This window comes from Oncorhynchus masou, chromosome 5, assembly GCF_036934945.1.
Source record: "Oncorhynchus masou masou isolate Uvic2021 chromosome 5, UVic_Omas_1.1, whole genome shotgun sequence".
NCBI lineage: Eukaryota > Metazoa > Chordata > Actinopteri > Salmoniformes > Salmonidae > Oncorhynchus > Oncorhynchus masou.
The window spans coordinates 54,710,158-54,728,547 of NC_088216.1; the positions used below are offsets into that span (position 1 = coordinate 54,710,158).

Consider the following 18,390-nt stretch of genomic DNA (forward strand, 5'->3'; position numbering starts at 1 on the left):
ATCCATGCAAACTTAACACAGCAATAAAATAAAAAACTGACTCCACTTCCTACTGTCATCATATGGACCACACTTCAACCAAGCAGCAACTCAGAAAAACCTAGCCTGCACATCAAGCCGTGCTTCACCAACAAAATATGTGACAGAAACAAGATGGAAACACGTGGAAAAGGAGGAGATCAGAATATGGGAGGAACAAACAAAAAGAAAGGAGGAAGAGAAACCCAAAACTGAAAGAACTCAGACAGTAGAAAAAAAAAAAAAAAAAAAAAATGTATGAAAGCAGCTGGAGTACAAGAAGTATGTACAAGAAGTATGTTCAAGAAGTACAAGGAAAAACGAGCAACAGGCAATGAAAAGTTCGTTCCCTGTTTTTCTAAAAGAAGTGGTGAAACCTGTGAGAGTGAGGCGAGGCGTAGTGGGGAGTCTAGGTTGTAGACAGGGAGAGTCCTGTAGCTGGAATCAGTCTGCCGTCCTTCCCTCCGGTCTCTCTGCTGAGTAAGGGTGATCAAGCTCTCCCAGATGTTAGCAGTTAGAAAAACTCTGGAAGTAAGAACCAGCCCACCCCCCATCAAGACCAGGAGAAAGAGAGAGAGATGGAGGCAGAGGGGGGAAAAAAATATCCCAGGAAACAAGAAAGCAGGAAATGATACATTTGGGAAATGTTTAACTCTTCGCTGACTGAGTCTGGGGTTCTTTACTTGTCACTTCTCAAAGTTTATCCCCAAATAAATATTGTAAATATGTGGTTATTTTGTGTGTGTGAATCTAGCAGACACATGGCTGAAGTTTCAAGTATTCCGTTGTTGTGTGAGCCAATGTCAGAGCCATACCAATGCACTGAAGTCATGGCATCACCTAACATGTACCATGTGTCATGTTACGGAACCTCATGCTGTCAGTGTTGAGATCTGTGATCGCCAATCACATCATGACATTCAAATTGCAGACAGTGTTGTACAAAACCAAACTCCCTTTAAGTTATTTATTTCCCTTGAAAACTGGATTATTAAAAGTAAGGAGTCAAATCAACAATGTCACTGCTCCTCCCATTTTACCCTATGTCCTCAAGACACAGCGTAACCTACAACACATGAAGTCCCGTTTAACCTATTGAGACATCTCAGCCATTCACCACTATTGAATGAGAACACACACACACTTCTAGCTTCTACCACCAAGCCATAAGACTGCTGAGAAATTCAGAAAATCGCCACCGGACAATTTACATTGACACCCCTTTTTTTGTACACTCGCTGCTCGTTTTTTACCTATGCACAGTCACTTCACCCCCACCTACATGTACACACTACCTCAACTAGCCTGTACCCCTGCACACTGACTCGGTACCGGTGACCCCTGTATATAGCCTCGTCATTGTTCGTGTTTCTTTTATTATTACTTTTTATATTTTAGTCTACTTCGTAAATATTTTCTTCTTGAACTGCACTGTTGGTTATGGGCTTGTAAAGTCTACACCTGTTGTATTCGGCGCATGTGACAAATCAAATTTGATTAGATTCCTGATTAGAACACTAAAGGTGACTCAATCTGCCTGACTCGGCAGAGGGAGGACCTCATGTTGAAAGTTAAGGAGTGGCAATTTATTCCCCTATAAAACTGTCATTAACTTTTGCATGTCTTTTGCGGTTAGAGAACATAATAGATGTGATTAAGTAGGAATAATCATACCTGTAATTATATACAGAACCATTACTGATAATGGTCACAGTTGAAGGGGGAATTATACTGAACAAAAATATAAATGCAACAATTTCAAAGAGTTACAATTCATAAGGAAATCAGTCAATTGAAATAAATACATTAGGCCCTAATCTGTGGATTTCACGTGACTGGGAATACAGATATGCATCTGTTGGTCACAGATACCTTAAAAATATATATATATATTAAAAAAACAAATGCATCAGAAAACCAGTCAGTATCTGGTGTGTCCACAATTTGCCTCATGCAGCGCGACATCTCCTTCGCATAGAGTTGATCAGGCTGTTGATTATGGCCTGTGGAATGTTGTCCCATTCCTCTTCAATGGTTGTGCAAAGTTGCTGGATATTGGCAGAAACCGGAACACGCTGCCTTACACGTCAACCCAGAGCATCCCAAACATGCTCAATGGGTGACATGTCTGGTGCGTATGCAGGCCATGGAAGAGCTGGGAAATGTTCAGCTTCCAGAAATTGTGTACAGATCCTTGCGACATGGGGCTGTGCATTATCATCCTGAAACATGATGATGAAACATGAGATGATGGTGGTGAATGAATGGCATGACAATGGGCCTCAGGATCTCGTCACGTTATCTCTGTGCATTCAAATTGCCAATCAATAAAATGCAAGTTTGTTTGTTGTCCATAGCTTATTTCTGCCCATATCAGAACCCCACCATGTGGCACTCTCTTCACAACGTTGACATCAGCAAACTGCTTGCCTACACAATGCCATACACGTGGTCTGCGGTTGTGAGGCCGGTTGGAAGTATTGGCATATTCTCTAAAATGACATTGGAGGCGGATTATGATATATAAATGAACATTAAATTCTCTGACAACAGCTCTGATGGTCATTCCTGCAGTCAGCATGCCAATTGCATACTCCCTCAAAACTTGAGACATATGTGGCATTGTGTTGTGTGACAAAACCTCACATTTTAGAGTGGCCTTTTAAGGTCCCCAGCACAAGGTGTACCTGTGTAATGGCCATGCTGTTTAATCAGTTTCTTGATATTCCACACGTGACAGGTGGATGGATTACCTTGACAAAGAAGAAATGCTCACTAACAGGGATGTAAACAAATTTGTGCACAAAATTGGAGAAAAATAATATTTTTGTGCATATGGAACATTTCTGGGATATTTTATTTCAGCTTAGGAAACATGGTACCAACACTTTACATGTTCCATTTATATTTTTGTTCAGTGTAGATTCCACACAATCAACACAATGTTAAGTAAGACTGCAGGAGCCTCCTTAGCGCTCATTTGTGGACCATCATGTAATCATTCATTATGACAATGCTGCTGGTTAACCTGACCAGGAAAAACTCAGGGACTAAAATAAACCGGAAAAAAACCTAGTTAAAACTCCTGGCCCTGATTCTCATACCGCAACACACAGGATTGCATCTCAGAAAGCTGAGACCTCTTTTCCTCCTATGACCCAAATTTACAGCCCACCCTTTAGGACTAGTGCTGCCTGTGGATCCACGCATACACACAGCATTGTGCTGACTAGACATTATGCCGACTAGACATTATGCCGACTGTTTAAATCAGCACAAACAGGAAGACTGGAGGAACAGCATGCACCACACACACAAATACAACCAGTGTATGTGTGTGTGTGTCTTCTCCTCGCTCTGAATGACCTTAAGGACCTTGTGTGTAAACAATGTTTGTCTACAACTACTTGAGCCTCTCCAGAATTCCACAATGTCACGTCACGCAGAGCAAGTCCTGTGCTACAATCTCGGTCCAGATTCACTGGCAGCAAGGTACCCAATGATCAAAATACATTCCCCATCGATGAGCCATTGGAAATGTTAGGTAGTTACCTTGTACTCCTGCATGACATCGGCCGATCACTTATTTCCTATTCCCTTGTCCACTTCTCCAGCACTTCCCAACCAACAAAGACCATAACCAACAGAGAAGGCAACTATCCCAACAGACAAAGACAACTATCCCAACAGAGGGAATTACTTTGGGATTAGTCAACTGAGTCAGGATTATGGGGCTGACCGCCTGCCCATCACAATAAGTGGCAGGCAGAACAAGGCATGGAATTGTTCGGTGTGCTCCTCAGACGAGATGAGGATTATAATGGGTGTGTGGGAGGTGGAAGTTTTCGAAAGGCTGTCATTTTACCATGTGAATGACAAAATGCTTTATCTAATCTACTCACTGTCAAAAATAAGTAGCCTGAGCAGAGAAGAGAGCACAAAACCACTTAGGCATACAGACGGAGCGGCCTACTGGTCAGACTTCGAAGGCGAGCACACCAGACACCGCTTCCAAGCATATTACTCGCCAATGTCCAATCTCTAGATAACAAGGTATACGAAATTAGTCCACGAGTTGCCTTCCAGGGAGACATCAGAGATTCTAACATTCTCTGTTTCATGGAAACACGGCTCACTCGGGATACGTTGTCAGTCGGTACAGCCACCCGGTTTCTTCACGCATCGCGCCGACAGAAACTAACAACTCTCTGGTAAGGAGGGTGTGGTTGTATGCCTTATGATTAACGACTCCTGGTGTGATCATAACAACATACAGGAACTTCAGTCCGTTTTGTTCACCTGACCTAGAATCAAATGCCGACCGCATTATCTACCAAGATAATTCTCTTTGATTATAGTCTTAGCCATGTATATTATTAGCAAGTGCATCAGTGATGTTGTACCCACTGTGACTATTAAAAACTTCCCTAATCAGAAACCGTGGATTGATGGCAGCATTCGCGCAAAAATGAAAGCGCCTTTAATCCTGGCAAGGCAACTGGAAACATGACTGAATACAAACAGTGTAGCTATTCCCTACCGCAAGGCAATCAAACAAGCTAAGCGTCAGGATAGAGACAAGGTAGAGTCGCAATTCATTGGCTCAAACACGAGACGTATGTGGCAGGGTCTACAGTCAATCACTGACTACAAAAAGAAAACCAGCCACGTAGCGGACATCGACATCTTGCTCCCAGACAAATTAAAATAACTTTTTTTGCCCACTTTGAGGACAATACAGTGCCACTTACACGGCCCGCTACAAAAGCCTGTGGGCTCTCCTTCACCATGGCCAATGTGAGTAAAACATTTAAACATGTTAACCCTCGCAAGGCTGCCGGCCCAGAAGGCATCCCTAGACGCATCCTCAGGGCATGCGCAGACCAGCTGGCTGGTGAGTTTACGGACATATTCAATCAATCCCTATCCCAGTCTGCTGTGCCCACATGCTTCAAAATGGCCACCATTGTTCCTGCTCCCAAGAAAGCAAAGGTAACTGAGCTAAATGACTATCACCCAGTAGCACTCACTTCTGTCATCATGAAGTGCTTTGAGAGACTAGTCAAGGATCATATCACCTCCACCCTACCTGATACCCTAGACTCACTCCAATAGGTCCACAGACGACCTAATCATCATCACACTGCTCTATCCTATCTGGACAAGAGGAATACCTATGTAAGAATGCTGTTCATTGACTACAGCTCAGCATTTAACACCATAGTACTCTCCAAAGTCGTCATTAAGCTCGAGACCCTGGGTCTCGACCCCGCCCTGTGCGACTGGGTCCTGGACTTTCTGACAGGCCGCCCCCAGGTGGTGAGTGTAGGAAACAACATCTCTACCCCGCTGGTCCTCAACACTGGGGCGTTCTCAGCCCCCTCCTGTACTCCCTGTTCACCCACGACTGCGTGGCCACGCACGTCTCCAACTCAATCATCAAGTTTGCAGACAACACTACAGTGGTTGGCTTGATTACCAACAACGACGAGACGGCCTACAGGGAGGAGGTGAGGGCCCTTGGAGTGTGGTGTCAGGAAAATAATCTCTCACCAAACATCAACAAAACAAAGGGAGATGATCATGGCTTCAGGAAATAGCAGAGGAAGCAACCCCCCATCCACATCAATGGGACAGTAGTGGAGAAGGTGGACAGTTTTAAGTTCCTCGGCGTACATATCACTGACAAACTGAAATGGTTCACCCACACAGATAGAGTGGCGAAGAAGGCACAACAGCGCCTCTTCAACCTCAGGCGGCTGAAGAAATTTGGCTTGTCACCTAAATGCACAATCGAGAGCATCCTGTTGGACTGCATCACCGCCTGGTACGGCAACTGCTCCGCCCACAACTGCATGGCTCTCTAGATGGTAGTGCGGTCTGCACAACGCATCACCGGGGGCAAACTACCTGCCCTCCAGGATACCTACAGCACCCGATATCACTGCCTGTTCACCCCACTATCATCCAGAAGGCGCGGCCAGTACAGCTGCATCAAAGCTGGGACCGAGAGACTGAAAAACAGCTTCAATCTCAAGGCCACCAGACCGTTAAATAGCCATCACTAACAGAGTGGCTGCTGCCAACATACAGACTCAAATATCTGACCACTTTAATAAATGGATTTAATAAAGCTATCGCTAGTCACTTTAAATAATGACACTTTAATAATGTCTACATATCCTACATTACTCAACTCATATGTATACACTGTATTTCAAACCATCTACTGCTTCTCGTCTATGCCGCACAGCCCTCGCTCATCCATATATTTATATGTACATATTCTTATTCATCCCTTTATATTTGTGTGTATAAGGTAGTTGTTGTGAATTTGTTAGATTACTTGTTAGATATTACTGCATTGTCGGAACTAGAAGCACAAGCATTTTGCTACCCTCACATTAACATCTGCTAACCATGTGTATGTGACTAATAAAATTTGATTTGATATAGTTTAATGGTGACAGAGTCAAAGACTTGACCAAGAGGGCAGATTCACAAGCGTATCATTGAACTGGTGGCTGTGTCTGAGGTGATGTCACATCCTATAGTTCCATGAGTGGGTCTCCGGTTGGGGAGCTGAATGGAGATACTCACTGCTTTCTTCTTCTCAGCATTGGCCTCCTCAGCAGCTCTCTGGTACCTATGGAACAGAGGAGCAACACTGACCTCTGCTGATCAAGAACAGAGGTGCACACAGTAAAGTAGACCAAAGCATTACACTGGGAATGGAAGTTTGCACTGATATTAAATCAATAATATCTGAACATTTTTTGAAGGTCTGAAGAGATCGGGGAAGTGTAAGCAATATAAAAAGGGGTTCTGGGCTATTTCTGACACAGATCTGGTTTCCTCTGGATCTGAAGACACTATGCTGCTTTTCGACTAACACCACTGTTATACTGGTTTTATACACCCTTGTGTTATATTAGGGAAATTGTGATTCCATAGCTAGGGCTGACAGAGAGGACTTGTGAAGAGCAGAATCAACAACCTCTGCATAGTCAAAACGGTTGCTTTGTGAGGTGTTAAAGTTCACAGTTAGCCATAGCTATGGAAATGCCAGCTGAAACGTACGAGTGGCACGGTAGGTCAGGATTGTTGTAAGGTAACAGCTACTTTACATAGCAACAGAAGAAAATTACCTGTACATGCAAGGTGTATGAGGAAATAGGTCACGGTTGATAGTCAACCTACGATTACAGTTACGACAATGTGATGAAGAGGTGACTTTTCAACCAGAATTTTTCGACCCACAGAGCTTCTTAAAGAGTGGTAACTATTAACAGTCAGAATGATCTCTTTCCAGTTCTGCTGCATCCTCTGTTGGCAGATACGAGGGTAACCCAATGACCTGCAGAACAGGATTAATATACAGCTAACATCTGTTACCTCCCTCTCAACCTCAATTATGTACATTTGGGATGGGAGCACTTCTATAAAGCCTTTAAGACTGAAGTGTTTGGGTTGACTTTCATTTTGGCTCCCCACTGACACAGGCTTGACTGACTGTATGTACATACTGGAGCACCAAAAGGATAAGTGTGATTGGTACAGTATGTACGTAGAGCAGGGCGATATGGACGATTCCCTACAGATAGATGCGTGTTTGGAAGAGAAGTTATGAAAAGTTTCCACGGTAGTACACTCATACAGAAGTGTCTAGTAGAGACCTGTGCGTGTCACTCACTTGGAGAAGCGCTCTGCAATGGCGTTGGTCTTGCCTCGCGTGCTGACCAATGAGAGCTCCCTGGCGGTGACCCGTAAAGACTGCGACGCCCACGACTTTCTGCTGAACGAACTTCCGCCTTCCATCTCCGCCTCCTAACACACACGCAAATTAATGACAGAATCAAAATGTCTACTTAAACATTTTTTTTACATGAAATACAATTCCCAAAATTCTCCAACACCCATCTTATAGAAATGACCTAATACAGTGTATAATACACACAGCATGTAGAGCTTGGATTCAACAACCAACACTGGCACTGTTGGATGACATCATCCAGCTGTTTGTCCATGGTGTGCACAGTGCACTACCTCACTGCTCATTCATCATGAATCAATCAAACCACGACAGACAATACAGGGTGACACCTTAATTGAAGGGTAATGAATAACATGTTAATAACAATGACAACTTGTGTAAATTGAAACAAACACATTTGTATTTTTGTTTGGGGTGCAATGGCCCAGGAGTTCTCATGAAAACATTGCCCTACCAGGTAGCCTACAGCCCATTGATTATTACCAATATAGGAATTTTGTATGCTATATATATATATATATATAAACTAAAGTTATGCCAGTAAAAGTGTTCATAGTCTATTTCACCCAGATCCCCCAGAATAATAGCAGAGTGTTGACAGACAGGGGGGATCAATGCAGCACTGTCTCTGTACAAAGAGGTACTGTCTATCCCTCAGCTTCCCCAATGGTGAGGTCATTGATCTGTATGTCAATCACCTGCTCTGCTCTCTGTCTAGGAGTCAGTCCGCCCCCGAGATATCATCTACAGCACGTACCCTGCTATGAGCTCACACACAAACATTGCATGGTTACAGGAGCAAGCAGACAAAATTCTGCCATCATGATCGAGCGAGAAAGTTCAGACACTTGACTGTGGGACAGGTACACAACTGAGATCAGCAGCAATGTTGTAATTGTGCGAATCCGAACATATAATCTGTTCCGTGACAGTCAGGAGGCCTGTTCCGCGACAGTCAGGAGGCCTGTTCCGCGACAGTCAGGAGGCCTGTTCCGCGACAGTCAGGAGGCCTGTTCCGCGACAGTCAGGAAGCCTGTTCCGCGACAGTCAGGAGGCCTGTTCCGCGACAGTCAGGAGGCCTGTTCCGCGACAGTCAGGAGGCCTGTTCCGCGACAGTCAGGAGGCCTGTTCCGCGACAGTCAGGAGGCCTGTTCCGCGACAGTCAGGAGGCCTGTTCCGCGACAGTCAGGAGGCCTGTTCCGTGACAGTCAGGAGGCCTGTTCCGTGACAGTCAGGAGGCCTGTTCCGTGACAGTCAGGAGGCCTGTTCCGTGACAGTCAGGAGGCCTGTTCCGTGACAGTCAGGAGGCCTGTTCCGTGACAGTCAGGAGGCCTGTTCCGTGACAGTCAGGAGGCCTGTTCCGTGACAGTCAGGAGGCCTGTTCCGTGACAGTCAGGAGGCCTGTTCGGAGGAGAAAACCAGCACAAACTGCCACTTATCTCAGCCTGATCTTCATAATCAACAATTATAGAGGGCCAGAGTATAACATACACCCACATGACTAAATGCACACAGGAAGTTAGTTACTATAGTTACTGTGTTTTCCGATAGACACGTACACTAACAAAAAAAACGGTCTCATAACACAGCTGATAAGCCAGTAAAATAGTCATTTGTCTGGAAGGGAGGGAATGATGAGAATCGACAAAAGCATTTATCAGTTTATACATGGACCCACCTTTGGTATACTGCATGGTGTGTATTTGTAGTCATTTTCAGATAAATTCATATCAATAGGCTGTCTTGGGCCAGCCGGAAGGGTGTATGGACCATGCCCTTTCATCTGGCCATTTTCATTACGGTGTGCTTTGCAGGTATTACATCATTACCCGACAAAGAGGCTGAATTGAATTAAGCATTGTCAGAGCAGCTGGTTTTGTGTTGACTCAGACATGACCAAGCACACGCATAAACATAGTAGAGGCAATTCCATGATAATGGAATTACAGACTCAGATTTTTCACTTTATAATGTAGACCAAACAAAAAACATCAATTGCAAAGCTTAAGAAACCATAGAACTCTATGCATAGGTGCTAATTGTAACCATTTCCACTGACAAATTTACAAAAATACATTTACAGGAAGAACTGTGCAGATGAAGTTCAGTAACAATAAAATTTGAGGGAGATTTTACCATAATTCTATGACCAAACTTAGCATCTGCACAGTTTTTCAAGTACATTTTTATATATTTTTTTGCTGTGTAAATTATTCAAAGTAGCCACTGTGCATAGAGTTCAACTTTGAAATCAATGATTTTGTTTGGCATACATTTTAAAGTCAAAAATCTGTCTCAGCGTAATTCCACTACCATGGAATTGCTCATAAGCTACACAAGCAAACCAGCACTAGGAGTGTGACCACGACGACAACCATAACAAATGACCAATTCCAAAAGAATCTCCAACACTTCCTGTCTACAAATGGGATCCAGGAAAATAATAATCTAATCCACAGAGAGAGACATCACATGGACTTCTCATAAAGACCGTGTTTAGCATGGCCACAGGGGTGGTTTAAAACTCGGCCTTGCATCGCTGTCATATTTCATGAGAAAAACTTTGGAAAATAGGGCAAAGCTTAAACCTTAGCTTAAGAAGTGCATATTGGTTGAAAGCCTGTGGAACCCTGGAGGTATGTGTTCAGTGGAAAAGGGATCAAGTGTAATGCGTGTGTGTCAGAGGCAACGCATCATATTCATGTGCATCAGCACAGCAGGCCAGATCAGGAAGCCAAAAGGCAGAAATCCAGTGGAATTCCTCAACAACAAAAAATCATCCTCAGCCTTTCCTCCAAGCTAAGCACAGGGGAAACTACCTCACAGTAGGAACCAAGATGCAGGGATTGAAGAACTAACTGGATGAGCAGGAAATAAAAATCAGTCACTCTTGGAGGAGAATGGAAGTTGAAAATAAAACACTTTATTTGGGGTGCTCAGCCATCTCCTGCAGTTGTGCCTTTGAGCAAGTTGCTTAACCCCTATACTTTCTCCAGGGACGCTGCACTCTACCCCATCCAGGGCATGTTTTATCTGTCCTTCTGAGGGGTTGGGATAGAACAGACAAAAAAATTGCCGATGGACATTTGTGCATATTGGACAATAAAAAGGAATCATCTTCCTCTAAGCTTGCAGAAGTAGTGGAGGTAGCAGCATAGCTGTAGTAAGTTGTCATGATATGTAGAGGAACAAGTAGCCGAACCAAACAGAGACGAGGCTTCCTTTTCATTTGGCATTCGACTTCACGGAAGCAAACTGCAACAGAACAAGTTTAGTTGATCTGGCCCAGTCTAGTCTACTCTCTCTCCATATCTGAATAGCACTTCTATGTAGTGATGGGGGATATTATTTCAGATGATATATACTCCTGTATTTTTACTTCATAGCACTTTTTTTATTTATTATTATTTATTTATTTTAAATAAGGAGCTAATTTGTTTTCAGCACTTTTATTTATTTGACTGATCAAAACTTGTTGTTTTCTCATGTCTCGCTCTTGTCCCTCTGCAGCAGACATTTGGTGAGCAATATGTTTGGAACATCGAATTGCAATAAAATCACAGTATCAAATCGCAATACATAAGTATCGTGATAATATTTTAGCGTGAGTTCCCTAGTAATTCCCAGCCCTACCTGTATGGTGAGCAAGTATATTGATAAGAAATCAAATCTTCACTTCAACATACTTGATTGTGACTGTAAACTTGACATTATATGGGGTCCGGATGTTGGGAATAAATTTTGAACTTAAGTGACATTGCCAAATCCTGCGGACGCGCCTTTCCTGAGGCAATCATTATCGTGTTTCAGTCAACGAGGCCTCTGTGTCAATTTCACTAAAGCACAAAGCGGAACAGCCTTTGAACCTTCACTTTCATCTCATTGCAATGCTGTATCCACAATAAACCCAGATATGGAACACAACACAGGATCAGTTTGTATTGCAAAAAATAGCCATTTTATCATCATCAGTGCCTTGAGTGACATGGAGGTACATCAGTCCCCCCCCCCACACACACACAAAAAAAGACATGCAGATAAAACATTTTTTCTCAAATGAAAATATCTTTGCAGCTAAGTATATGTCAGGGACTTCAACAATACATATTGAAATAACACAACATCAGGATCACATTGACTGCACCAACAGACAGATATGGGGCAGGAGGGTATACAGTGACTACAGAAAGTCTACACCCCTTTCAACTTTCACATTTTGCCACCTTAAAATATACATCTAAAAAGGATTCAAGTAGATATTTGTCCTACGTATCTACACAACCTACTCCACATTTTCAAAGTGAAAGAAAGTCAGAACATTTTCTAAATTAAGAAATGTAAAATATTTATGTAATCATAATTGGATACGTTTTCACCCTCTGAGTTAATACAGGTTGAAGCGGTTTTGGCAGCCATTACAGCTGTGAATCTTTTTCATTCTATCAGCTTTACGCAACATATATCCATTGTTTTTGTTAAAATTGCACAGGCTCAGTAAATTTGATTGGATATCATTGATGGACAGCGATATTTCAACCTTTTATCAGATTTCCTTAAACAGATTTCAGTCAGGACTGAGACTAGACCACTCAACAGCGCTTGTAAAAAATTAACTATAACAGTGTTAGGTTTTCAGAAAAATGGGGTGGATTTCTCTCTAACCTTTTACCTGGGCTTTGCTCCTTTCATATTTATTTTGATCTTAAACTCCTCAGCCCCTGGTGGTAACAAGCATACCCATAGCATGATGCTGCTACCATAATACTTGAAAATACAAAAGGGATCAACAACAGTTTTTACTCCCAAATTACTGGCCTGTATGACAAAGTGAAAAGAAAGACACCCATGTTAATAATTCCACTCCAAATCATATATTCTGTTTTCAACAAGGCTGTTAAATAATACTGCAAAGACAACACAACAAATAAACAGACTTTTTGGACTAAATTAAACTACAGGGTTGGGTCAAATCCCAAAGTAAAACCCTCTCTATTTTCAAGTATTGTGGTGGCAGCATCATGTTATGGGTATACTTGTCAAAAATCTAATTGAATCCCTTTTCAGATCATTTAAGGGGGTGCAGAAATTCTATTGGCACTGTAGCCTAATTTAAACTGTGCTCTTTACGTCATACCATTACCAACCATATGACACTGGTAACACTTGTGACAAACTCGATTTGCTTGTTACTCTACAATCTGATTTGCAGGTAATGACACTATGTAATTAAACTGAACCATAGCAAAACAAGTACCAAGCGGATTAAAAGCTACTTGAAGTCAGTCTCTAAAACAGACTTTGAAAAAATAAAAATCAATAGTCAATTCTGCCTGGCTCTGAACAAAGAATCATTAAACACAAAATAATTCAAGCTAAACTAGCAGATTGAGTCAGAAACTGAAACACGGACTCTCCCTCAGACTCTCCCTGACTTGGCACCCCTCAGCTCATGGGACTGATCAGATGTCACAGAGCCACCATCCTTGGTTTAACCCGTGTTCAGACAATAGGTAGGAAAGTGTCACATCCATGACATGGATACTGTTGGACGAGCCTTACTACAGTAACACTGGGAGTTATGGTCAATACTCTCAGTGAGAACAGAGATAATGATTTTTGAAACGGTATACACACACAGTTACAAAAACAATGGCACAAGGGAAGCGGTAACTTAACTTCTCCCCAAAGAGTTCAAGTTAATCGTGACACACCTTAAACGTACCTTTTTTGAATGGATTATTTTTCTGTTTTCTTCTCGATATAAAGTTACTGTCTTATCTATATTATTTTATAGCACTCCAGTTTCGGTCCAGTCTTTACTTTAAGCACTTCCGGTTTGTCACACTCCCCTGGTGAAACCTTGCGACACAATGCGTATGTGCATGTCTCTAGTGTGTAAGAGTGTAAGGGGCGGAGTGAGGAGAAAGGTGTCATGAGAGTGGAGGAAGCAGGTCACATGATTTCCTGTACCAATGACCTTAGAGATTGGATTCCACCTGCCAGGTACATAGGGTATGTGCATGTCTTCAGCAGAATTTCTAGGAAATTCTACAGTTAAGTGTTTTAACAACCTGGTAAAAAACTCAAAACTGATCTAAATTGTGTGATTCTATGGCACAACTTGATCCCCTTCATGAGGGTGGTAAAGAAGGGGAGGTGGGTGGTTGCGGAAAAGGACAGCTGGAGGAGAGAGGTGAACAGAAAGGAGGAGGGTGACAGAGGGGAGAGGAGACGAACAGAGCGAGAAGCTCAGGTTTCTCTGCCCTGTTTGAAAGGTTGAAGCGTGTGGTTGGGCCTGCGTGGTGCTGCGGCAGGGAGAGAAAACCCTGGCTCTCAATACACTCAACACATTGCGACTTCACAGGCCCCGTCTAACCAGTACCGATCCTTGCCTCACACCTGGAGGTGTGCGCACACACACACACACACAAGCAGTCGCGCAAACACACGCAGTCGCGCGCACACACACGCAGTCGCGCGCACACACACATGGTGTGCGCACACACACGCAGTCGCGCACACACACGCGCACACACGCGCAGTCGCGCGCACACACACGCAGTCGCGCGCACACACACGCAGTCGCGCGCACACACACATGGTGTGCGCACACACACGCAGTCGCGCACACACACGCGCACACACGCGCAGTCGCGCGCACACACACGCAGTCGCGCGCACACACACGCAGTCGCGCGCACACACACGCAGTCGCGCACACACACACGCAGTCGCACACACACACACACGCAGTCGCACACACACACACACGCAGTCGCGCACACACACACACGCAGTCGCGCACACACACACGCAGTCGCGCACACACACACGCAGTCGCGCACACACACACGCAGTCGCGCACACACACACGCAGTCGCGCACACACACGCAGTCGCGCCTTACACAGCTTTGTCTGCACCAAGACTTCAAAAACCATACAATTGTACACATTTTTCACTAGAGCAGTTTACCTATATCAATTTCTGTAGCAATTCATTGGCTTGGCAGAGAACTTGACAACTGAATCAAAATGTTGCCCATTTCTGTGTCTCATTAATTAATCAACTTTAGGAGCATGTCAGAGTTGAGAAAATGTATAGTTTCTGTCATGTTTTTTTTCTGCCCAGCATCTGAACCAGTGGGATGTGTGTAGCATATTTTCTATTTTATTTACACAGGAAAGTCCCCTAATTGGCATTGTGAAAATGGCTGACGAACCAAATGATCTGACATGGGTAGCATCATCAACGCATTCCACTGAGTCATCTTCACTGGGACATCACCACCTGCCTCCTCTGTGGGCTATCCTTTTCTTTTCGCAGAGAGAGGATGAAAAGGCGACATGGTTTGGCAGCGTTTTCTAAGTCTCAGCTGTGCAACTTCCAAGACAGAGAACTGCATAAATAGCACCGTTAAATAAGCATGGAGCTGCATTCAAATGGCCTGTTCAAATGGCCACACGGTGCGGTTAAGGTACAAAGCTGGACAGTCGGCATTGTGTGACAACTGCTGGCACTGAGGTGAATACCAAAGTAGACTACTCATTTCTCCAGGGATAGCCACTGAATACCCAGCTTGTAATACTCAGCAGGAGTTTGAATAGAATATATCCTGGCTATCAGGCCAACAACAAGTAACCTACTTTGAGTAGCCCAAGTCACCAAAATGGCTGTGGTGGTATCAGCTGAGTTTTAAAGTAATAGTTCACTCCAAAATCACCATTTGTTCAGATGTTTTCAAAAGTGGTCTAATGTCAAGATGAGTCCATGTCTCGCATGCCATCTGTTGTGCAGATCTAACTATATTCCTCAAACCCATAGGAAAGAAAACCTAAGCACCATTTAAAATGATTAAATTAGATGGTGTCTATCTTTCCCCTTAATTTGGGTTTGTGATAGCTGGATCTACACAACAGATGGGGTTGTGGGGAGTACACTTATTTTGAAAATGCTACACTTGAGTTTTGAAAATATTTACAAACTTTGGAATCATTTTGTAACATATGGTCATGCAGGCCTACTCATAAAAAGTGTCATAAGCAGGAAGACATCTTCCTTGGTAGATGGATTATTATAACAATAAACAAGTAGCCTATACGCCTTCTGTACTATCAAAATTAATGTACTGCGTCTCACTCCAGTCCTCCATACCCTGAAATAGGTTGGCCAACTGCCATAACTTCCCATGCAACCTCCACCACCAGTAATAATGGTGCAAAATTGGAAGTACCTGTCAAATTAGCAACATTAACCAGCAAACATTTGACTTAGCCTTGGCTAGAGCAAATTCACCATGTGAACACTCACACCACAGCCTAAACCAGCATACTAAAACGCACACATTAAGTCTAGAAATTAACATAGCATTATAATAACTGTATATATCAACACAAGTTTATGACAAAACTCCTGTAACCTTGCTTTGGCCTTACGTTTATGATGTTGCCTACCGCAGTTCCCCCGACAGTCCGTCCCACAGGTGCACAATAGAAAGAGAGACGTTGGTTTGAGTCGATAAATCTGCTAGTATCTGAGATTTTAATTACATTGTTAAACGAACATACTTGACTTGTTTTAATCTCTTGCTGCTAAACCAGATACGTTTTGTATAGCTAATGTAAATGGCTTTGGTTAATTACACTCACAGCAATGAGTTTTTCGTCTTCGTGCGCTCCTCAAAGTATGTGCATCTCACGGGGCGGGACAAATCTGTCACCAAATCAAGAGTTATTTTCCATCTCTTAAAGTTGCAGTTCGCAGGGAATAACCATAAAATACTTTTATTCTTCTTCCAAAAAAATGTCTCCGCTCAACATCACAGACATACACTGAGTGTATAAAACATTAAGGACACCTTCGTGATCCCCCCCATTAAGGACACCTTCGTGACACCCCCCCCCCGCCCCTTAGAACAGCCTCAATTCGTCGGGGCATGTACTCTGCTGACACATGAAGTTAGCTGGATGTTCTTTGGGTGGTGGACCATTCTTGATACACCATGGAAACTGTTGAGCATGAAGAACACAGCAGCATTGCAATTCTTGATACAAACCGGTGTGCCTGGCACCTACTAGCATATCCTGTTCAAAGGCATTTAAATATTTTGTCTTGCCCTTTCATCCTCTGAATGGCAAACATACAAAATGTCTCAATTGTCTCATGGCTTTAAAACCCTTCTTTAATCTGTCTCCTCCCCTTCATCTACACTGATTGAAGTGCATTTAACAAGTGACATCAATAAGGTATCATAGCTTTCACCAGGATTCAACTGGTCAGTATATGACATGGAAAGACAAAAAGCTCTACAGGGGCACCATCGAGAGCATCCTGACAGGTTGCCTCACTGCCTGGTATGGCAACTGCTCGGCCTCCGACCGCAAGGCACTACAGAGGGTAGTATGTACAGCCCAGTACATCACTGGGGCCAAGCTTCCTGCCATCCAGGACCTCTATAACAGGCGGTGTCAGAGGAAGGACCTAAAAATTGTCAGACTCCAGCCACCCTAGTCATAGACTGTTCTCTCTGCTACCGCACGGCAAGCGGTACCGGAGCACCAAGTCTAGGTCCAAAAGGCTTCTTAACAGCTTCTACCACCAAGCCATAAGGGGGGGGGCACTCTTTCCTCTGGTCTAAAAAAATATCCCAATGCCCCAGGGCAGTGATTGGGGACACTGCCTTGTGTAGGGTGCCGTCTTTCGGATGGGACGTGAAAAAGGAGGTCCTGACTCTCTGATGTCATTAAAGATCCCATGGCACTTATCGTAAGAGTAGGGGTGTTAACCCCGGTGTCCTGGCTAAATTCCCAATCTGGCCCTCTAACCATCACGGTCACCTAATAATCCCCAGTTTACAATTGGCTCATTCATTTCCCTCCTCTCCCCTGTAACTATTCCCCAGGCCGTTGCTGCAAATGAGAACGTGTTCAAATTCAACTTACCTGGTAAAATAACGGATAAATAAATAAGACTGCTAAACAGCTAATCAAATGGCTACTCAGACTACTTGCATTGTCGTCCCCCCCTTAGCTCAATTATCTCTATTGTAATCGCTCCTCTTTCACCCCAGCTGCCAAACTAACCGTGATTCAGATGACCATCCGACCCATGCTAGATTTCAGAGACATAATTTATAGATCGGCAGGTAAGGGTGCTCTCGAGCGACTAGATGTTCTTTACCATTCGGTCATCAGATTTGCCACCAATGCTCCTTATAAGACAAATCACTGCACTCTATACTCTTCTGTAAACTGATCATCTCTGTTTACCCGTCACAAGACTGATTGTTGCTTATTTTTAAAACCCTCTTAGGCCTCACTCCCCCATATCTGAGATATCTACTGCAGCCCTCTTCCTCCACATACAACACCCATTCTGCCAGTCACATTCTGTTAAAGGTCCCCAAAGCACACACATCCCTGGGTCGCTCGTCTTTTCAGTTCGCTGGAGCTAGCGACTGGAACGAGATGCAACAAACACTCAAACTGGACAGTTTTATCAGAATCTCTTCATTCAAAGACTCGATCATGGACACTCTTACTGACAGTTGTGGCTGCTTCGCATGATGTATTGTTGTCTCTACCTTCTTGCCCTTTGTGC

The 18,390-nt window shown here is 43.6% G+C and overlaps 1 protein-coding gene across 1 annotated transcript in view; it reads right to left on the bottom strand.

Moving 5' to 3' along the window:
- LOC135539883 (LIM domain and actin-binding protein 1-like) overlaps nucleotides 1-16,503 on the bottom strand; it is a 28,537-nt gene extending 12,034 nt beyond the window's left edge. The window contains 3 exon segments of the mRNA XM_064966078.1: nucleotides 6,619-6,664; nucleotides 7,712-7,845; nucleotides 16,440-16,503. Coding sequence (XP_064822150.1) covers nucleotides 6,619-6,664; nucleotides 7,712-7,836 — 171 coding nt within the window. The 5' untranslated portion in view covers nucleotides 7,837-7,845; nucleotides 16,440-16,503.
- Between the last annotated feature and the right edge of the window lie 1,887 nt (nucleotides 16,504-18,390).